The sequence below is a fragment of the Colletotrichum siamense genome (assembly GCF_013390195.1).
Source record: "Colletotrichum siamense strain Cg363 chromosome Unknown KSG_Cg363_contig05, whole genome shotgun sequence".
Lineage (NCBI taxonomy): Eukaryota > Fungi > Ascomycota > Sordariomycetes > Glomerellales > Glomerellaceae > Colletotrichum > Colletotrichum siamense.
Window position 1 is genome coordinate 703,671 of NW_023501018.1, and position 20,832 is coordinate 724,502.

Below are 20,832 nucleotides of genomic sequence, written 5' to 3' on the forward strand. Positions count from 1 at the left end.
ACGATGTCTCCCGGGTTTGGCAGCGGTAGTCGAGAGGATGCGTTTTCCCATCGAGGTAATTCTGTCGTGGGTTCTCATTCATTCTCGGTATGGTGCAACACAGCGTGTGGCTGCTGGCGCGGTAGTTTTGAATGTAGAGATTTGCCAATGTCATCTGCTCAACGGAGATATGCGTCTTGGCTGTCTTTAGCTCGAGTAATTTCCATATTGAAAGAGTCTCTAGCGATGGAACTATGAGCGAAACGGGTACATACTGGGCTAGAGGTACGCGTCTTCGTACTGCAATGCGAGTGGGTCGGGATACCCCGCCAGAGCCCACTCTTCCTTGGCATACTATCAAGTCGCAGATGGCAAGGCCAGAAGAAAGCTCGGGGCAATTGCCCGTTGGATGGCCTAAAGGTTGTTGGGAGACTTTAGCGCCACAGAGTCACCAGATATCCGGGTTACTACCACCCGGACCCGGCCCCATCGTTCGCGTGAACTACTCACGAACGGCAATAAGAACTGCTCTGTCCTGACTCACCTCATGTCCCTGTACTACCTGTTGTGTCTCATCTCTCAAGGTTCTGCATCTGTCTGCGGTTTCGTCCATCAGTCGTTGCCAAAATGGGTACTCTCAATGAGAAGACAGGCGATACCATCGATGTCGTCGCGCCAGCTGATGTCAACCCTCAAGTGAGTCGACCGGGTACGATCATCTTCTGTTGGCATCAACTAATAACTTCACAGCATGAGAGCTTCGATGAGAAGATTTCTGTTGATGAAGTGGCAAAGTAAGTCTACATTTCACCTGCGCAAGATCATCCAACTCACAAACCGCCAGACAACTGAACGCTACACCCGAAGAGGTCCTCGAAGCAAGAGAACACTCCCGCAGCCTCTCCCTCCAAGAAACCCGTGAAGTAACCACCATCTGCCCCATCCATCCTCTCACACGCCTCACACTTAACCCAGGCCGCCGAAAGACTCGTCTCCCAACACAACCTCGACCCAAACTTCCCCGCCGGCGCCCTCGAGCGCCTCAAAGCCTTCCTCGCCAACGACGACATCCTTGCCAACCCAGACTCCCACGCCCGCGAGATCTCCGAAGCCAAGGTCGAGGTCTCGCTGCTCACCACCAACAGTCCCTACGCCGAGGTCCGCGCCGTCGTCGACCCGCACGATGACCCCAGCCTGCCCGTCTCCACGATCCGCGCCTGGGTCATCGGGCTCGCCTTCGTGGTGTTCATCGCCTTCATCAACCAGCTCTTCAGCGTGCGCCAGCCGTCGATCACGCTGAGGGCCGAGGTCGTGCAGCTGCTGGCGTACCCGGTCGGCAAGGCCGCAGAGAGGTTCCTGCCTGATGTTGGGTTCACTTTGTTTGGGGTTCGGCATAGCTTGAATCCAGGCCCTTTCAATAAGAAGGAGCACATGCTGATTTCGATTATGGCGAGTGTTGGCAAGACGCTTCCTAGCTCGAGATATATCAGTAAGTTCCGTGTCTTTCGATGGAACATGGTGTTGGTTATCTGACAAGATCCGCCTCAGTCTTCACCCAGTGGATGGATCGCTACTTTGGGCAAAAGTACGCCAAGTCATTCAGCTACCAAATCCTTCTGGCTCTCTCCACGAACTTGATGGGTTTTGGTTTGGCTGGTCTGTGCAGGCGTTTCTTGGTGTACCCAGCCTTTTGTCTGTGGCCCGCATCATTGGTCACCATTGCTCTCAACAGCTCTCTTCATAACGGTAAGCCAAGTCGCGAGAACATGCTCCTTGTAGACTCACGATACTTATACCACAACAGAGACAAATCACCCAGTCGCCGGCCCCTTCAAGAAGATCTACAGCATATCCCGCTACCGCTTCTTCTTGGCGGCGTTCGCCTGCATGTTCGTCTGGTTCTGGTTCCCAGACTACATCTTCGGCGCGCTCTCTCTCTTCAACTGGGTCGCGTGGATTGCGCCCGACAACTTCACCCTCACCGCCATCACCGGTGTGCGCAAAGGTCTCGGCTTCAACCCTCTGCCGACCTTTGACTGGAACGTCGCAACCCACGTCGTCCAGCCCCTCGTCGTCCCCTTCCGCGTCACATTCAACACCTTCATCGGCGTCTTCATCGGCGGCATCACGATTATCGGGCTCTACTGGACGAATGCGTACAACACGGCCTACCTTCCGATCAACTCGAACCTCATGTATAACCATTTTGGTGGCTCTTACAACGTCTCCAAGATCCTTGATAGCCGTGGGTGGCTGGATGAGGCCAAGTACCAAGCCTACTCCCCCGTCTACCTGGCCGCGAGTAGCATCACTATGTATTATTACTTCTTCGCCGTCTACGCCGCGACAATCTCCTACGCGATCCTCTTCCATCGCCACGACATTGCGCTGGGCTTCAAGAGTCTGCTCCGGAGCTTCAAGAAGGAGGCGTCGCAGGACTTCAAGGATGTCCACACGAGGATGATGTCGAACTACCCGGAAGGTACCAGGATCTTCCCTGCTTTTTGAAGAGTGTAGCTGACCGGTCACAGTTCCCGAGTGGTGGTACCTCATCCTCAATCTGCTCGCAATTGCATTCGGTGTTGCGGCCGTTGCTGCTTGGCCTACGGAGGTACCTATCGACTCCACCCATCCATCGACTAACATTGCTAAATGTTCCCCAGACCAGCGTCGGCGTAGTCTTCTTCGGCATCGCGCTCGCCCTTGTCTTCGTCATTCCCACCGGTATCATCTTCGCCACGACCGGAATGGAGGTTGAGTTCAAGTAAGTCAACCTAAACCTCTGATGCATCTCAAAGACTAACATAACGATAGCGTGCTGGCCGAGTTCATCGGCGGTGCATGGGAGCCCGGTAATGCTCTCGCCATGAACTTCTTCAAGTGCTTCGGGTAAGACGTCCCAGTACCTCAACTCTCATAACTATCCGGCTAACAATTGCTTCCAGCTACGTCACAACCGCCCACGCCCTCGACTTCGCCAACGACCTGAAGCTAGCCCACTACCTCAAGATCCCCCAGCGCCACACCTTCGCAGCCCAGGTCGTCGCCGTCTTTGTCTCCGCCTTCGTTTGCACCGGCGTGATGAACTTTCAGATTGAAAACATCCCCGACCTCTGCTCGACGTAAGGAGCTCCTCACACCAATGTCTCTCGTGTGATGCTAACAACCTTCACCACAGCAACCAAAAAGACCGTTTCTCCTGCCCTGGCGTCAACACCTACTTCACCGCCGCAGTCCTCTTCGGCAGCCTGGGCGCCCGCAAGGTCTTCGGTTCCGGCGGCATCTACACCGCCCTCCTCTCCGCGTTCCCCGTCGGCTTCGCCATCCCGATCCTCTTTTACGTCTTCCAGAGGCGCTTCCCGCGCACGCACTGGGTCGCCAAGATCCACCCGGTCATGATCCTCAGCGGTGGCATCAGCTGGTCTCCCGTGAGTCAAAAGCCGCCTCCCTCCTTGCTCTTCCTATCTCTAATTTGCTGTGTAGTACAACATCGCGTACATGTGGCCGGCCGTCATCCCCGGCTGGCTGAGCATGGTCTACCTCCGCCAGCGCTACCTCGCCTTCTGGTCAAAGTACAACTACGTCCTCTCAGCCGCCCTCTCGACTGCAATCGCAATCGCTGCGGTGGTCATCTTCTTTACGGTGAGCTATCACGGGTTCGAGGTCAACTGGTGGGGCAACGACTCGGAGAAGGGCTGCGAGGCCACGGCTTGCACGAGGCTCAAGTTGCCCAAGGGAGAGTACTTTGGCCCTCGCATCGGGACGTATGCCGGATAGCCTCCGTCCACCGCCTTGTTATCCATCCAACATGTACACATCTTCACACCGCAACTCAACGTACAGTAGAACAAAAGAAGAAGAAATGGCTTCAAGATATACAGTGAATCAAAGTCTCAATTCCCCAGGAACTCTCCCCCAACCCACTATAAAAAAAGGAGGTTCCCCATCCCCATCTCCGCCTTCGCCCAGAAGATCCCGACCAAACATTGCCCAAGAAAAGTCCCAGCTTCACGGTCCAGCCAGGCCCTTCCATCGCGATCCCCGGAACACCAGCATCCTCAACAGCTCAGACGAACCCCCCACCCCCCAACTCCCCTCACTCCTCATCCCCCCCATCGACCGAAAACGGCGCCAAAGGGGGCACACTCTCCTGCGGCGCCTTCCTCCTCGTCAAATCCCCTCCGCCCCTCTTCTCCTTACTCCCCGTCGAAAACGGGTTCAAGGGCGGCACCTCCTCCGGGTCCTTCTTCTTCCGCGCCTCCAGCGCGTCTCGCTTGCCGCCCTTGCTCTTCGTGCTGAACGGGTTGAGCGGCGGCACGGGGTTGCTCCCGCCCTTGCCGTCGCCGTCCTTGCGCCGGCGGAGGTACTCGGCGTCGCGGGCATTGTGGAAGCGCACCGGGGGCGCGCGCTTGAGTTGCTGCGGGACGACGGGGGTGCCGAGCTCTTCGCGGCGGATGAAGGAGACGACGCCGCCTATGGCTTCGGTGGCGCGGTTTTGGAGGGAAGAGAGGGGGCTGTTGGGGTTTGGTGTTAGTCGAGGATGCTATGTAGCAGGTGTGGTTGAGGGGGAGAGATATACCCAGACTCAACAGGCACGGCGCCAACGCCGGCCACGGCGGCAGTAATGACAGCAAAAGCAGAGAACTTCATGATGTGTATGCTCTAAAACGACCGTTCCAAGTGTTCTTCAAGAAAGTGGAGTATGTCCTTCGAAATGAGAAGAAGAGAAAAGAGATAATCTGCTCCGGGCGGGTGTAGTAAAGTTGGTACAGTTGAAAAGCAAAGAAATGGTAAACTGAATGATGGGACGCTTGGTCTCTTCGATGAAGGGGAGTGTAATTCAAAATAATCCGTGTAACTGTTCACTTCAAATTCTCATCCGACATCAGACGGCAAAGACTTGGAAAGCAAGAAGCAAACAGGCCAAACTGACACAACACAGGACGAATCTTCCCTTTATCTACCAACCAGTTACACCAAGCTGGCCCTTTCCCCGGTTACATTCCCACTTCTTTTCTTAGGCACGCTCAACACGAACCCATCCATGGCACCAGCCCATCTATCAGGAATCCCGCCCATCCCGGTCCCATCACCGAGAAAAAAGGGCTGACGAACATGAACACACACACACACCCTTGTCCGCAGCCCTAGACAACGTGGCGCGCCCGTTCGGGCACGTCATATCGCCCAAGGAAGGACCCTTACCGTCACTTTCAATAAGATGCGCCCTTTTGCCTTTTTGTCCACAAGCGCGTTTCCACAGTTTCAGCCCGCGACAATTCCACACTTCTGTCTTCACCACAGACCAACAAGCGCCGCCGTCACTTTGCAAGAGTCCGCAGTAGCCCAGCACACGTGTCGTCCATTTCAGCTGATGCCTCGTCTCATTGCAGAGGCCAAGACAACTCAGCCTTCTCCTGCGCGCAAAGAAAAAATGTCCCCGACTCACGTCTCGCCGTGCCCAACTCGCCCCCCGACTCGCGAGCGCACGGAACCGCGACCGACTCAGATTCGGTTCAGACTTGTTCAGCCCACGACTCAAGTGCCAGCGGCGTCTCCAAAAACAGCACGCGGAAAACGTTACCCATGCCCAAAAAAACCCAAAAATCATCCGACCAATTCGTCTGAAGCAATCCGGTCTAGCCGACCACCACCAATCGAACCTTCTCACTTCTCCTCTCGTAATCGAGATATTAAACGGTCTGGGAAAGATTATCTGCCCATTCGCTTGCGTGACGCTCCATAGGTACCACCATCTTGAGATCGTCCCCCAAACTCTGCTCTGCTCTCCAAATCACGAAATGTGCCGCCGCTCCAACATTATCTGCAAGAGAGATAGAAAGCCTAACTTTCTTCTGGTGGCAGACGACCGGTCTCTTCAGCCCAAATTCCCGCGTCCGAGGCCGAGATCAGGCGGAATGCTACCACAATTGACTCATGTCACCTCAACGAGGACAAACTCAGTTCCCTCTCATCCATCATCTTCATTCAACAACTCCTCCTCTTTCCCCGATTCCCAATGAGCCGTGTAGAAACACCAGAAACCTGCCAGAAAGGAACCACTTCTTCCAGAATCTTCCTAAACCCCGATCCTCCCAGCTAACTCCCCAGTCTTGGCCTCCATCTACGGTGACATCCCCAGGTCCAACCCAGCCTAACCCCAAAAGAAACCCGGGCTTTCGGCATCCAACCCAACCGTCCGCCGCACCCCGCGAACGCGGGCTGCGCAACGCATCCCACCCCCTCGGCCTCCACCCCCAGCTAAACTCAACAACCCCTGCACCCCGGCACTTGATGCATTAGCGCACGTCAGCCGTCGATCACCACTACTGGGTCTGCTCGGCAGATCACAAGGCATGAACGGCCAACGGCGCGCGCCATTTTTGAGGGAGGGGGATTTATCCGTACTTCCGTTAGGTTCCTTCATCTAAACAAGCCCAGCACCATCAGTTAGTAAGTAGGTACATGCCGCATAATAGTCGCCTCACCATCGTCTTCACTGAGCCCAGACCGAACCACTCAGCAGACGACATCATAGTAATAAACACAGCAGATAAGTCTATTCATCAGCACCTAACAGAGAACCACCTCCCCTTCCCTACCGACGCCAAGCAATGCAAGCGAGCGACGAGGCCCAGAACCGGGAAGCCACAGGAAAAAGTATACTACGTACAATAAGAATGGTCTTTTATCTGGTATGTAGAAAAGAAACAGAAAAGTCTCCACCCTGGCCCCATGCTCCCCACGGTTGCATCCGGCACCACCTCAGGCGTAGCGAACCTCGTTGAAGAGCCCGGCACGCACCTGGATCAGGGCAGCGAGCTCAAACAGGAATGACTGCAGTACAATCACGTTGGTGAGGACATGCGAGACCGAAGCGGTACGCTCCGCCTTCTTCTCCTCTGGTTTTGGCTTGACATCGGCGGTATCATCGCCGCTTGGCTCCGGCTGGGCCTCTTGGGCTTCTGAAGCGTCCTGCTCTCCTTCTTGCGTAGCCTTTTGCTCCCCTTCTTCCGTGACCTCCTGCTCCGCCTCCTCATCGTCGTCCTTGGGCGGCGGCATATGTAGGGTCGGCTTCTTCCCGAGATCCAGCGGGATGGCCTCGACCTTGCCAGGAATGCCGACCTTACGCGCGAGGATACTTTGGTCAATCGCTGCAAACGCAGCTGCCTGGCTGGCCACGGGGTCTCTAGGCCCATGCGACGAACCAGTTTCATCTGTCACGCTTCTTGGGGCATGGTCGTAGGGAGTGTCTTTTGGTGGGGGAAGAGGCCGGGACGTCGGGGTAGACAGACCATATCCGCCCGATAGACCGCCCGGGGCCGGGCTGTTAGTCCCGGAACCACGGCTGTTCTTTCTTCCCCTGGGGGTTCCTGACCGGGTTGGAGTGCTCAACTCCGAGACCAGGCGCTGTGCAAAACGTTCCAGGCCAGACGGGCGCGCCGGCGATCCACTGCGTGCATCATCCAGACTTTCGCGTTCCGGGGTATGCGCTGACCTGTGTCTCTGCGGAGTCGGCTTGCGAGGCGGCAGTGGCGGCGGCGTGGGCCGGTTATCCGCAGTCTGGAACGCCTCTCTCCGGCTCTGCAGGAGGTCCTCAAAGCGAGGGACCGTCTCGCGGTACTGGGCTACCTGGTTGCAGAGTTGCTGGAGAACGATGAGGATACGCGGCAGAGAGGACTGGGTCCAGACGGGGCGACGACGACATCCGTCAAGAGCTGCAAGGGTTTGTTGCTCCGCGGACGTTGTGGAATCAGGGTCCGTTGGAGGCCTGAACGACGTCGTTGATGCGTCAGGAGACGTCGGGCTAGGTGGCTGCTCATCGTAAGTGTACTTTTGAGGATTCCGGAGCATCCATCCCTCGACCGTCATATAGCCGCAGATGGCCAGATCCAAAATGGACTCGGTCAGAGAGAGGTTTGTGTCAACAGGGTTCATGAAGAAGGTCTCGAGAAGGTCCAGCACTGTGTTGAGCATGGGATCGTCCGGTCGGAGCGTGTGCTCGTGCACGTCGCGTGGCGCCCCAGGAAGCGTATCAGGAATAGCGGGTAGGTCATGGTTGTTGGTGGAAATCTTGGGGGCGACGAGCTTCAAAGAGCAGGGATGGCCCTCCAGTCGGGTCATTGTATCCTTCAGGACATTCTCGTAGATTTCATCAAAGTTGTCCTGGCCGCCAATCGAACCAGCCAGGCTCATGAGATAGTCGACCTCCTGCTCATGTGCTCCGACCGTGCGATGCATCTTGTCGCCAATCACTGTTTCCGTGCGCAAGAGCGTGCCCACAGCATAGCGATGGTGTCTCTTAAAAATGGCCGAGACTAGCTGGAGCGTAACACGAATGGTTTGCTGGTTATGGGAGCGCAAACACGCTTGGATGAGATCAACGAGGTTAAACAGCAAAGGTGTAGCGGTGATGTCGGATTGTGTCTGGGCCAGCATGGTTGCAAGGTCCATGGATTTGCGCTTGCGAGCTGCGCTGATGGAAGCGCGCCCACCACTTGAGGGGCCAGTCGAGACATGGTCAGGGAGACCGAGAAGGTAGTGGAGGATGAGGTTAATCATGTCGGGGTGGTCGAGGGATTCTAGGATGCGGCGGAGATAGGTAAGGACGGCCACGGACGAGCCTCCGTCAATATCAGACGACTCCAGCAGCGAAGGGTATCTGCACGCTCAGTCAGTATAGGGTCTCTTGATATCAGACGGAAGGGAGTCGTACAGGAGCTGCTGCAGGAAAATGACCTGGAAGTGTTCCAGAAGTGTCTGCTTGACCTCAACCGACTTGCAGTGGTCCAGCACGTCCTGCCAGAAGAGGAGATGGGAGAGGAAGGTTTCGATATGGCCCTGGAAGTCGCCAGAGCAGGAGCTGATGATTTCAAAGGTGGACGTGGGACGCTCGTAGTCGGAGAAGGCCAGAATCGCAGGGAGGCCATTAGTAGGGTAGTCGATGACGAGCTTCCGGCTCAACTGGCTGTAGAGTGCTCCCAGACCCGTCGCCATCAACGTAGACAGGTCACTCTCGACAATCCATTGCTCCAACGACTCGTCGCTGGACGCCGACTCGATGATGTACAGCAGTCCCGTCCTGGCAAAATCTCCAACCTTGCCCTCGTGGTGAATATAATCCATCAAAATATAGAATAGCGGAAAGTCCTGTCGTTGGGTCCGGCCGGCAAAGGAGCCCTGGTCGTCTTGGGGGTTGGCCTTCGGGGCGCCATCGTGGTTGGTCTTGAACCAGGCGTGCAGGATGTCCCGGTTGAGGCGGATCTTGGTGGTGATGTTAAACGCCAGCTCGACAACCTTGGCCTCGGTGTCGGAACCCAGGCGAACGCTGTTGACGCCGGTGATGCGGACCAGCAGGTTGGTCAGACTGGCGGAGAAGTTGACGTTCTCGACAAAGGCCTCCTCCTCGGTCTCGAGCAGGGTCGCAAAAAAAAGGACGGCCTCCTTGATAATCCACTCGTTGTAGGATGTGGTCGCTATCTTGCCGATGGGCACGTAGACTTGTTTCTTCGCGGCATATTGGATGCAGGGGTGGGGGAGCGGGCGTCGGGACTCGTCGTTGAGGATGTTGGTCAGCTCTTGAAGCCTGATCTCGAGGGTTTCGGCGGCGTCGACGTCATTGGCGAGGTTTGACGAGGATCTCCAGATTTGCTAAGGTAAAGGGGGGCTAGTCAGGGTCCAAAGCTCCGACGATGGGGTCCGTTCCGCGGCAGAGCTCACCAAGATGCGGTTGTATTCCTTATCGAACCGGTGCAAGCGTTTCGTGGGGTCCTTTGCGGCGTCGACCTTGCGGTTGTTGGAGGGGGAGAGCGAAGTGCCCGCTAGGAGGCGCGACCACTGCGGTGTCAAAGGTCAGCACGGGATTGCATGAATGAAGCCATCGCCGGCCGGCCAGCTAGAAGGGGGGCTCCAGCACTCACAAAGTCCATGGTTTCGTCTCCGCAGGCATTTCCAGCAGGAAGGGGAAGAGGCTCAGTCGCGCATAGGATCGAGGCGGTCGGTGTGTGGCATGCGGCAGTCCACGCCGTTCAGGAGTGTCGTCAACGTCGGTCGGTCGGTCGGTGGAGTTTGAGGAATCGGCTGCTGCTGCTAAGGGGAAGATGAAGCGAAATGCAAAGATGGAGCTCTGCTCTGGCGGGTGCATAAAGTGTCAAGTGTCAGGCGTCGCGAAATGTCATTCCGAGACTCGACCGCGTCCTGCTAGCTGGCCGCTGGCCGCTGTACCGGGCTCGCTGGCTCCAATGGCGGCTGCGAATTAGTGCAGGGCCACAGGGGCCGATCGGTACGTACCGCAATGCAGCTGCTGCAGCTTCACAAGCTCCCATCAGGTACTGAAGGTGCATCCATCGGATTGGTGCCTCGTTGGGCTGCATATGTGGGGGTCCTGTGGCTGACTTGGGCTGGCTGTGGCGTCTCTAAGATTACCTCATCTTGCATGTGGCTTGATTCCTCACGATGGCTTCATTTGAACAACACCTCAATCAGGAAAGCTCCGATTTACGTGATATCTTCCCTTCCTTGAATTGAAGCTTTTCTGCTGAGATGCTCCAGAGAAGCTTTGGTCTTAATATTAACATTCGATCCGGACGGCAGAAAACTACCAGATACAGCCTACATTGCAATCTTGGAATTATGCTTCCATCGAGAAAGATGGGAACAGAGAGGAATATGGAGTATATCAATCAGACTAGAGAATACGGAGACTACTAGGGATCATGAAAAAACTATACCGACGACAATGACGACGAGAGATGAGTAAGATGGCGACAGACAACAGAGACGACGTCGGCGGCGGCAACGACGACGACGAGCGAAGTAGCGACCAAAGCGACAGCATTTCCACGGATAGTAAAACTCAAAATCAGATTTCATAAGCTGGGCCGCAAGTCAATCGATAGTTATATATGCTTGATGTCGAAAAGCGATCTTGTTCATTTGAGTCAAAGCATTTCAGTTCTCAAGGTGTGAAAATAGCTATTTACGCATTCGAAAATCAAGCAGTCTCTCGAAAATAAGCAGGATATTTCTTCAACAGGTTTAAATAGGGGTAAGTATCAAATATTCAAGGCTAATGTGGTGATAATCGAGTAGCCTTCCTAATTCAAGGTCACAACTAAGCTTGGGTCTGGTTAGCAGCCCAGGAGACTCAGGGTGAATGAGTAGGTTCACCTCACAGCTCAACCTCTTTCTACTTTTGAAGGAAGGCACGACTCTGCCTTTCACCTGCCTCCTGCCTCGTCTGTCTTTGTTATTCTCACCTTTGCCTCGCTTAACAGCAGTGCACAACCTGACGCGCCTCGAAAAGAATTCAAAAACAACAAAGGCAGCCAGCCCTCTTCAGTCTGCGCAAGCCGTGAGGATTTTCTCGCTCTCACCTCCACAAACCCAACTCTTCTCCCCTCTTGCCCTTCACACTCTCTCATCATCATTACCGTCAAGCACTCAAACACCAAACAAGACTTCACGATGATGATCCGGCGTGTCCTCGTCCAGGCCTCCCTCGCCGCTGGTGCCCTGGGTGCCGCCATCGCCAATGCTGGCCCTGGCCTCGGTCCCAAGACTGCCATCACCGCCTCCTCCGAGGGACAAGTCAGCCTGGTCAACACCACCGGCATCACCATCCGCGACGACTTCGGCCCTCTCCCCGACCACAACTGCACTGACATTATCAAGCGCTACATCGTCCCCCAGATCGACTGCAGCTACTCCTTCGAGAACTGCGGCTTCGATAACCACCTCGAGTACCAGATCAAGATCGACCCCGTCGGCATGTCCAGCGAGAAGTGGTGCGAGATGCTCATCACCAAGATCCAGGACTTCACCGACAACTGGACTTACTGGTTCATGTGCGACCGCAAGTGGAAGGCCAACGAGAACGGCAATGGCCTCTTCCTCCGCTACAAGATCGGCTGGCCCTGGCCCGAGGGCAAAGACTTCATGGAGGAGGTCCAATGGGCCATCCACTTCTCCATGTGCTTCAACCACCCTGTCCTGACCAACTGGGTCAACGAGGGGTAAGTCATAATTCCTTACCTTATCCAATTGTCTACTCGAACTCAAGCTAACACCTCTCAGTTGCTACCGCAGCAGTGTCTGCAGCACTCGCTACTGGTCCGCCGACAGAGACGACAGCCCTCCCAGCCCCTCCATCTTCAAGCGCGACGACGAGGACCTCATGGAGATCGGTCCCGACTCGGACATCCTCATGAGCACCCAGGCAGCCAAGGACCTCCGCCTCCTTCCCGCGCCCGACCCCGTCAGCCATGCCCCCCTCCTGATCGAGACCAACACCCCTGCCCAGGCCACCCCTCCCCCCGGTATTGACCCCGACTTCACCTGCGCCTTCGTCGACCCCAGCAAGGGCCTGACCACCGAGGCCGACTGTTCCTGGCGCTTCGACGAGGCCAACAACCGCCTCAAGTACAAGATTGACATCCAGCCCACCGGCCAGGACTCGACCAGCTGGTGCGACAACCTCGTCGACGCCATCCGCTTCACCTGCCCCGACGGTGATGGCCCCAACCGCTACAAGGTCAAGCAGTGCCAGACCGATGTCTTCGAGACTGACCTCGGCAAGGGCGTCTCCCTGGAGCTGGACATGTTCTCCTGGTTCAAGGTCGACAGCAACGAGAAGTGCGTCAAGGAGGCCATCGAGTCTACTACCTGCGGTATTCCCGCCACCTTCAAGAACGGCGGTTGCTACAAGCAGTGATAGTCTAGCGCTCGTCTAGGTTATGATCTTGGGGTGGATGTTAACAGTTGGAGAGATGGAATTGCTTGGAATCTGGTCACGTTTGGTTGACTTTGGCTTGCAGAGACTGGCAAATGCATTGGGCTGAATCATAGCAGACACAGAAAGGTTCCCGCACTAGAATACAGTAACGATGATGACATTAAACCTCTGCTCGTAACGTGACATGCTCTCATCCCCATGACAGATCTTGCTCAAACCCTCCCGGAATCCTACCACATGTATGGTCTTGGATCGACCTCATCTAAATATCTCACACCCTCCCCCCCAAGCTTCTCTCTGTCCAAACCCCACAAATCCGCCTCATACCGCGTCCAAAAGCCCTCTCCCGGGCCGTCCTCATCTTCTATCGTCGTCACTACCGCGATCTCCTTCAGATTCGGCAGCCTCCCAGTACCAACCGCCTCCTCCAGCCCCTTCACATCCTCCCGAACGCGCCCTATCTCCCCCAATATGTGCAGCCTCTTCAGCGACTTCGGCAAACACTTCAGATCGCCTTCCGCCGCTACAATCTCGATACGGTCGTAGCTGCGATCGTGCCGGCTCGTCGATTCCAGAATCCCAACTCCGTTCCCCAGCCCTGCCCTGCTCAGATTGTGCGCGTTCACCCACAGGTTCTCAAGCTTCTGCAGGCCGCCAAACACCGGCGCCAGTCCGGACCGCCCGAACCAATAATCCAACGGCGCGTCGATGCAGAGCGTCGTCAGTGTCTCGGGGAACCGTACCGCCAGATACTGTTCGTACATGGGGCATCGAGGCCACCTAGGAGTGGGCGAGCTCTTGACGGTGTAGACGAAGGTCTGCAGTCTATGGAGCCGCTTCAGGGCCTGGTCTAAGTGGTTCGGGTCGATGACGGCGCAGTGCCAGAGGACGAGGCGCGTGAGCCAGCTGAATGCGATGAACTCCGCCGGCGGGAGCCCCGTTTGTAGGTCGCTGGTTATGAGTTCCTTGATGTAGCCGTACTTTGCGAAGATCCCGCACCGGCTGGGGGTCATGCCGGCTATCCCAGGGTGGCCATCTCCGTTGTCAACTTCGGTTATGCGCAGAGATTTGAGGCGAGGCGGGAATTTCTGCCGGACTTTCGCATTCATACACGACACGTCCAGGGGTTGAAGAAGGTCCATCATACAATAAGGCAAAGTGACCATCTCGACGTTCGGAAGGCGCAGCAGGATTAGCTGCGCCAGCAGACCCAGCCTATGACCATGCCCGCGCTGCAACGGCACATGCGGTCCGATGCATTCGCGCCCAACTCGATCCAGAGGAACCCAATATTCGTCCATACACCTGAATCCAGCCTTGCGCGTGTCGCTCCTCAAAGAGTCAAGTTTATTGGCTATTTTCCCATAGCCGGCCTTATCCCCATAGTTCTTCGCCAGGAACAGGTTCTCTTCGTAGTCCACGACGAACTGCGTCGTGTTCTGGAACACCGCTGGTTGTGGGGTAGAGCCCAGCACCCGGTGGAGCTTGACCATCCGCGGGAAGATGTTTCTCTTGGTGAGGAAGATGACGCGGTGCTGCTCGTGTCTGAAGAGCTCGTGGAACCTGCGGCAGGTGGGCGCGAGGCTGTTGATGATTCGTTGGCGCACGATGGACGGGCAGTCGGCGACGCGTCTGGGGCCGAGGGACTCGATGGCTGTGTCTTCTGGAACTTCTGTCGTGGCGAGGTCGAGGATGTTGTCGATCAGCTCGGCTGGGAGGTCTGTGATGCTAGCCATGGCCATGATGACGTGGGAGGTTGTGAATGGCGCAGTCTGGTAGGACGCGGTGGCATGAGAATAATCGTTGTGTTGGAACAAAAGAACTTGCCGAGTAGATTGAGGTTGTGCAGCATTGGAGACAAACAAGCGTTTAGGTTCCTGTGTGGACGACCTTTGCAACCCTTGTGGCCATGCAAAAGGCCAGGTTCTCGCCGGTGACTCGACTGGAACCAGGCATGATCAGGGTCATGACGGCACAGGCAACTTCGAACATGTACTCGCAGTGACAAGATCTCGTAGGATATATTTACGCTGCTGCTGGTATCTCTGAAATTTGCAATTTCGTGACCACCATCATGGTATAGTCCCGATCGTCATGTTGGACCATAACCCGCCCAGAAAGCCCAAAGAACACGCTCAAATGCAAAATTCTTCATGATAGAGGTAAAGGACTCGCTGCTTGCCTTACTAGAGCCCAAAGCCGCTTCGTGGCCCGGGCCGCGTCCGCCGGGTCACCCGGCGTGGCCCCTATGATTCGTATGCTTTCATGAACTGAGCGAGGCGCGTCTTCATAATTCGGCCAGATCGCAATAGGCGTTTCGCTGGGCATGTTTGTCCGCCTCAGGATGGGCTCCTTGCCCGGCTCCGAGGCAGGATGCATCCACTCCAGCCAGACAGGCATCGGCATTTCTGTCTTCTTGCTGGGTGCTGGGGTAGTCGTCCGTTTCTGCACGACCAGCTTCGCGCCTGGCTCCGGGTATTTCCTCGTCCCGTAAGTAATCGTTTCCCTGTTGGTCCACCTGAGAATCTCGGGGGCATCCTCCCTCCACTCCGACCGCACCGGCCGCGGCCAGATCTTTGCCGCTGAACTGCCGACGACAACCGGTTTGCTGCTCTGGGGACTCCTGAGCTGCCCTCCTCCCGTACCGCACTCCGCAAACCTCTCTCCAAGGGACGCCATCACCTCAGGCGTGCCGCTGTCATCTTCAGACTCCACCTCGATGTCATGCAGATACGGGACTCTCTTGTGGTTCCGGATGAGCCGTTTCAGCGGCTTCGGCAGCCAGAACTCGCCGGCGAGCCTGGCGACGCGCACGCACGGCGGTAGAGCCTTCAACACTTCCGTAGCTTCGCGATCCATCTTATTCCTGTCGCGGTAGCCGTAGCTTCCCTGGGGAATGCGGTGCCCCAGGTTCAGGTAGATGTGCTTCAAGTTAGCATACTCGCGGAGGCGGCCCCAGGCAGGGGGCCTATCCGACTGCATGCAGTGGCGGAAGTCGAGCACGAGCGTTCTGAGGCACCAGAAATGCATCGCCGTCAGAGCATTCTCGAGGAAGAGCATGGCCTCCTGCGGAACCCGCACCCGGTGGGGCGTTCCCTCGCGCGTCTCGCGGTATTTCGCCATGAACCTGAACTCCTCCAGCACCGGGCAGCTGCGGATGTAGAGGGCCACGGCGGCCATCTCCTTCCAGCTGTCGACGCTTCTTGAGTTGGTCAGTGTGAGCTTGCGGACAGAGTGCAACCATGGCAACAGGTGGGGGTTGTTCGGGTTTACCCAAGGCATGAGGCGTCCCACGGGCTTTAGCTCCTCGACGGAGAGTCGCTCGGCTTTGAGACATATCTCCATGAGGATTCGCACGTCCTTGTCGTCGACATGTTGCCACTCGGTGGCGCTGCGGTTGATCTTCATGGCCACGGATCGGACGGTAGGCAGCGTGGGGAGAGTCACTCTTGGCGGTACTTGTGGTAGGTTTTGTCTCTTGCGGTCCCCCGCATCTAGCCTCTGATTCTCCAAAGCTGTGTACGCGTGGGAGAACACGCGCTTGCCGTGCTCGAGACCAAGGTCGACAAGGCCAGGGAGACGACGCAGCAGAATCAGAAGAAGCGTCTCCATGCGCTGGCACTCGTCCCAATTCCGCGTCTCGACTTCGTCGGTGTACCGCTTCATCGGCCTCTCAGGCACGCGGCTCTGCGCTCGTTTGGTGCCCTTCCACTCGAACTCCTGCTTGTGCGGTAGGCCCTCCCATTTGCATTCGCAGAAGGGAGTGCCGGTCTCCTCGGCCTGCTTCATGACCCAATTGGCATCGTCCTGGCTGAGCACTGTCACGCCTGAGTTCACCACTTCGAGCTGGAGGTAGAGCTGTTGGATGCCTTGGGCGATTATTGGTTTGTCGGTTACGAAGCGCACGAAGGACAGCAGCTTGGTAAGGGAGCGTGGTCCCGGGATGGGGATGCAGCGGTACAGGAACGGGCTGATGGTCGTGCGGCACCTCCGGTCGACCAGTGACAGGTTGTACACGTCTTTCCAGCGACGGTGAATAATCGCAGGGCCATCTACCTCGAAGACATCTTGCAGGTTGTGATGCGTCGGAAATAGTAGGGAACAGATATTGGTGAGGACTTCCGGTGTCAGCCGTGAGAATGGATTCTGCTTCTGGATCAACTTCGCGGATGCAGCTCGTGAGGATGGGTTTGGCTTTTGGGCGTCTTTATTCTGTCTCTTTTTAATTCTCTGTCGCTTGTTCTTGTTCATATTCTTATTTCGTGACATTTTGGCTTTGTTGCGGTGGGCACAGTATTCCTGAACATTGAAAGGGTGACGTTGTTGGAGGGGATGTGGCTAATTAAAGTCTCGGCGCGTGACAGACGCGAAGTGTGGCACGATATCACGTGACTTTACAGCTCTATGCGAATGGCTGGCCCCTGTCTGCAGGCCCCTTTTCATTTTCTCAGAACAACCTCAAAAAAAGCAAGCAACAAACGACGCGACAATCTATGCCGCTCTCAGAAATACCGATCCCATAAGCGGGCGTCCCGAATCATGCCTCGCCTCGTCGGCGCGTCCACCCCAACCTGCAAGAACAGCTTCCGAATGACCTCTTCTGGCGTGTAATCATCGCCCGTTGGCCAGTCCAACTCAACTCTGACAAGCTTCGGAAAAAGCTCGCTGTGTCCAGCAAGCCAATACAGCCCCCCGCTGGGGACATACGAAGCGTTGTGCAAATGGAGCCTTTTGATAGAAGGCGGCAAGGACATGATGAGCTTTTCTCTTCGATCAACCTTAATCAGCGTCCCCTGGACCGCAGGCAAGTCCCCAGTAATGGTCCTGTTATCAATCCACAGATTCTCCAGGGCGACGAAGCAATCGAGCTTAGAAACAGGCATGCTGATGAAACCGCGAGGGGAGTACCCTGAGGACGAAATGCACAACGTACGCAGCGTGTTCGCATGTTTCCGTAGAGCGTGTATCACCTCCCCGGGCTCGGCCTGCGTCGATTGTGTCACTCCAAATGACTCGTAGGCTGTTGGCAAGTACTTGAATGTCGACAAAGCGCTGCAGTGATTGGCGATGCTCTGCATGGCTGCGATACTTATGTGCTGAGTAGTCAGGGTGAGATGAGAAATGTTCGCCCAATTCCCGACCGGGCCCTTTTGAAGTCTGAAGTCCACACCGGCGTCATCAAGACACAGCCGACTGGTCTTTGAGCCCAAGCAGAGAAGATTCGCAAGCTCATCCCCCTCGAATCCGATAGGTCGGAACGGTTCGGTGCCTGCAATATGTGTCGTAACAAGAGAGAACAACTGCGGGAGCCAGGGTTTGCCAACAACCATCGGTGTCTCGTCAGCGAACCTGACCCTTTCGTCATCTGGGTCGAATCCTGAGCCACGCTGCTTCGCTAGGTTGCCACGAGCGAAATTTCTGAATACGCCGTAGGGGCAGGTAAGCGCCAACTCTTGCGTTCCTCGGAGATGAGCAAGCAAGATGGCGACGAGAACCTGGAGTCGCAGGTGTTCCTCCTCTTGACAACCAGGGTTGTTAAGGTCGATTAATCTCTGTGCTAAATGATCAGCGACCAGATCTTCGCAAGGAAAGATCTCTTGAGGATATGTGATTCCGGAGTTTTCGGCCGCGGTCTGGATGAAATATATGTCCTTCTGTCGAAGAGATCCAGAGCCAGTCCTCCCCGGATCGAGGTTGATGTACACCTGCCTCACGTCGGCAGCTGCTTCAGGATGCGCTGTGATGAAGCGCAAAAACGATACGAGTCTCGTGATTGGAAGCTTCCCTTGGATCCTGATCTGTGTGTACAGCTTGTCGGACACAATTTGGCGGAAGTGGCGGTTCAGGAGTGAGAAGTTGAGAAGGTCGTTCCATCTGACTCCAGTTATTCGTCCCTGCTCATCGATGTCTCTTGTCCACACAAACAGATCATGCATTGGCAGACCCAACCGCCAGTGAGAAAAGATGGTCAGGATGAGCTCCGGGGGAAGATCGCTAAGCTGACCCATGGTGTATGTCTGGCGTGGAGAACAGGGTCAGGTTGGTTGGTGTTGGTGAGAGAAATTGACGCGCAACTCACAGTGAACGATGTCAGAGAAGCGAGTTCAAGTAGTAAGGGCCTTGGGGGCAGGGGGTGGTTGAGATGACTGGAAAGTCAGTCACGAGGCTTCCAGCATACTCCGTCCAAACCGGCATCTTAGACATTGAATATTCCAGATGGTGCCTCAGAAATATCAGTAGGCGAAAAGGTCTTTGTTTTGAAATTCGACCCGCGCATTCTCACTTAAAACCTGGTTCTTTGACTTTAATCCATGAGGTGCAAAGTGAATGCATTTCTAAGAGCTGGGGAAGTCTTCGAGAATCATTCGGCCATTAGATTTGTTGTTTTTTGTTCTTGACAACATTCTTTCTCAAAATGGCAGCTTTCACTCAGCAGCCCTGTGGCTAAGAGCAATTGATCTCTGCGTGGTCATTCCTTTGAGACATTCGAGACATCATGTCCACCATGTCACATGACCAGCCATGAATCCTCCCATCTTACAGGGCAGTCCCGGCCAATCATCGCAGCGCTACTAAATATGGACCCAGTCTGTGCGCCAATAATTGCTTCCCTCTTTCGCTCGCAACTTTCACTACAACTTCAAACTCAACACCTCATCTTAGGCTTACAAGAGCCCAGCGTCTCCCTGCAAGCCACCATGGCACGATTCTCAGACCTTTCTTTGGAGCTTTTGGAACTCATAGCTTCGCACCTTCGCGTCAATAGGCCGGGAAATGGAGCAGGCTCAACGCGAGAAATACTGCTCAAGCACGAGGGAGGCATCTCAGAAGTCGCGAGGGACCTGCGGGAGGCCCAGGCTTCCTTTTCCAGTTTCTCTTGCGTGAACAAAATTTGCCATCGATTATACTATGAGGAGGCCCGGCGAGTCGTCAGCATCCACGGTCCAGACGCGGCCAACCAGCTCATCAGCCTGTTCCGAATTCTGCACAATAACCCTAGAATCAGCCGCTTCGTCAAGGAACTTATTCTTCACTTCGACCTGAATGATGACACGAGTCGTATATCAATCAGGAATATGGCCTTTCTCATGAGGCCTGAGATCCTCCGAATTTTCCGTGGTAATACGAGTCTAAACGGGTATCACAGGAAACTGGACAGGGTTTATGCGGAACAACCAACCGCAGTGAAGAATTCGAAATACATACTCTGGGCTACGGCGCTGGTATTCCGCGGCTTGAATCACCTCACGCACCTCACTCTCGCCGTCCCCGAACACACCCTCGCATACGGAAAACCCATTATTTTCGGCGCAGGAACCATTGGATTTCCATCTCTACAGTCTTTGACTATAGCGGATGCTGGTCTTACTGTCAACGAAGTGGGATGGACCTTCCCACCTCCCTGCATGTGGGACAGTTTGCTTGAAAGCGCCCCAGATGTGTTGGACGTTTTTCTTCACAAGTTCAACGATTTTGATGGATTCTTTGAGCAAGAAGCAAATAGCTTCGGGAAAACCTTAACCTCACTCGTGCTTAACGACATTGAGATTTACTACCACGAACTGCAAATGAAGCTCAAAGATTTCTCAAATCTCGGAAAGTTCGTTTGCAGACGAGCAGCTATTGATTTTGAAGAAAGTCTACTCGGAGTGGAGGTCCTCGACACTTCCGAGGAGGATGACCCAGTTCCGTTGATGACTCTCCTCTCTGAACTAGCTGCAACTCTACATACCATTTGCCTTCCCTCCGTACACGAGCTTCCAGCGGTATTACTTGGTTCTTTTTCATTCAGGAAGTTCCGGAATCTTCAAAACTTCTGGTTAGATGCTGATTTCAGCAAACCTCCGCGCGATGAAGGTTACGGAAGTACGGAACCCCTGCAAGGCAGAATTCTCAAACATCTGCCGGCCTCCCTGGAGCGGCTGCACCTCGAGGGGAAACCCACCGATGAAGACCTCAGCTGGCTAGCATCGAACTGCAGGTCCCGGTTACCGAAGCTGAAAGAACTGGGATTAGATGCGACGTATGTTAATTCTGCAAGCATGCGTCCTCTCGTACAACAGTTGAGAGACGCTGGCGTTGCTATCGTTCCTGTGGATCCGTATCCCCAACTTTGGTAG

At 55.3% G+C, this 20,832-nt stretch overlaps 8 protein-coding genes across 8 annotated transcripts; 3 read left to right on the plus strand and 5 right to left on the minus strand.

Annotated features, from left to right (window-relative positions):
- Positions 1-606: 606 nt before the first annotated feature.
- OPT2-1 (Oligopeptide transporter 2) lies at positions 607-3,756 on the plus strand (the record flags this gene model as incomplete). The annotated part of the gene is made up of 12 exons (XM_036639697.1): positions 607-675; positions 730-773; positions 824-902; positions 955-1,468; positions 1,528-1,725; positions 1,784-2,461; positions 2,511-2,590; positions 2,643-2,743; positions 2,794-2,868; positions 2,925-3,101; positions 3,158-3,407; positions 3,463-3,756. The coding sequence occupies 12 exons, from the start codon at positions 607-609 to the stop codon at positions 3,754-3,756; spliced, it is 2,559 nt and encodes an 852-aa protein (XP_036494287.1).
- A 319-nt stretch (positions 3,757-4,075) lies between these two features.
- CGCS363_v007849 (uncharacterized protein) lies at positions 4,076-4,629 on the minus strand (the record flags this gene model as incomplete). Its single annotated transcript, XM_036639698.1, has 2 exons — positions 4,076-4,493; positions 4,559-4,629. The coding sequence occupies 2 exons, from the start codon at positions 4,627-4,629 to the stop codon at positions 4,076-4,078; spliced, it is 489 nt and encodes a 162-aa protein (XP_036494286.1).
- A 2,115-nt stretch (positions 4,630-6,744) lies between these two features.
- Positions 6,745-9,908, minus strand: CGCS363_v007850 (UPF0518 protein; the record flags this gene model as incomplete). The annotated part of the gene is made up of 4 exons (XM_036639699.1): positions 6,745-8,641; positions 8,696-9,630; positions 9,700-9,816; positions 9,900-9,908. 4 exons carry the CDS (start codon positions 9,906-9,908, stop codon positions 6,745-6,747), a joined length of 2,958 nt encoding a protein of 985 aa, XP_036495127.1.
- A 1,537-nt stretch (positions 9,909-11,445) lies between these two features.
- On the plus strand, positions 11,446-12,691 carry CGCS363_v007851 (uncharacterized protein; the record flags this gene model as incomplete). The annotated part of the gene is made up of 2 exons (XM_036639700.1): positions 11,446-11,993; positions 12,055-12,691. The coding sequence occupies 2 exons, from the start codon at positions 11,446-11,448 to the stop codon at positions 12,689-12,691; spliced, it is 1,185 nt and encodes a 394-aa protein (XP_036495136.1).
- Positions 12,692-12,942: 251 nt separating this feature from the next.
- Positions 12,943-14,454, minus strand: CGCS363_v007852 (uncharacterized protein; the record flags this gene model as incomplete). The annotated part of the gene is made up of 1 exon (XM_036639701.1): positions 12,943-14,454. The coding sequence occupies one exon, from the start codon at positions 14,452-14,454 to the stop codon at positions 12,943-12,945; it is 1,512 nt and encodes a 503-aa protein (XP_036495135.1).
- Positions 14,455-14,863: 409 nt separating this feature from the next.
- Positions 14,864-16,981, minus strand: CGCS363_v007853 (uncharacterized protein; the record flags this gene model as incomplete). Its single annotated transcript, XM_036639702.1, has 1 exon — positions 14,864-16,981. The coding sequence occupies one exon, from the start codon at positions 16,979-16,981 to the stop codon at positions 14,864-14,866; it is 2,118 nt and encodes a 705-aa protein (XP_036495138.1).
- Positions 16,982-17,214: 233 nt separating this feature from the next.
- On the minus strand, positions 17,215-18,720 carry CGCS363_v007854 (uncharacterized protein; the record flags this gene model as incomplete). Its single annotated transcript, XM_036639703.1, has 1 exon — positions 17,215-18,720. One exon carries the CDS (start codon positions 18,718-18,720, stop codon positions 17,215-17,217), a length of 1,506 nt encoding a protein of 501 aa, XP_036495125.1.
- A 690-nt stretch (positions 18,721-19,410) lies between these two features.
- On the plus strand, positions 19,411-20,832 carry CGCS363_v007855 (uncharacterized protein; the record flags this gene model as incomplete). The annotated part of the gene is made up of 1 exon (XM_036639704.1): positions 19,411-20,832. The coding sequence occupies one exon, from the start codon at positions 19,411-19,413 to the stop codon at positions 20,830-20,832; it is 1,422 nt and encodes a 473-aa protein (XP_036495126.1).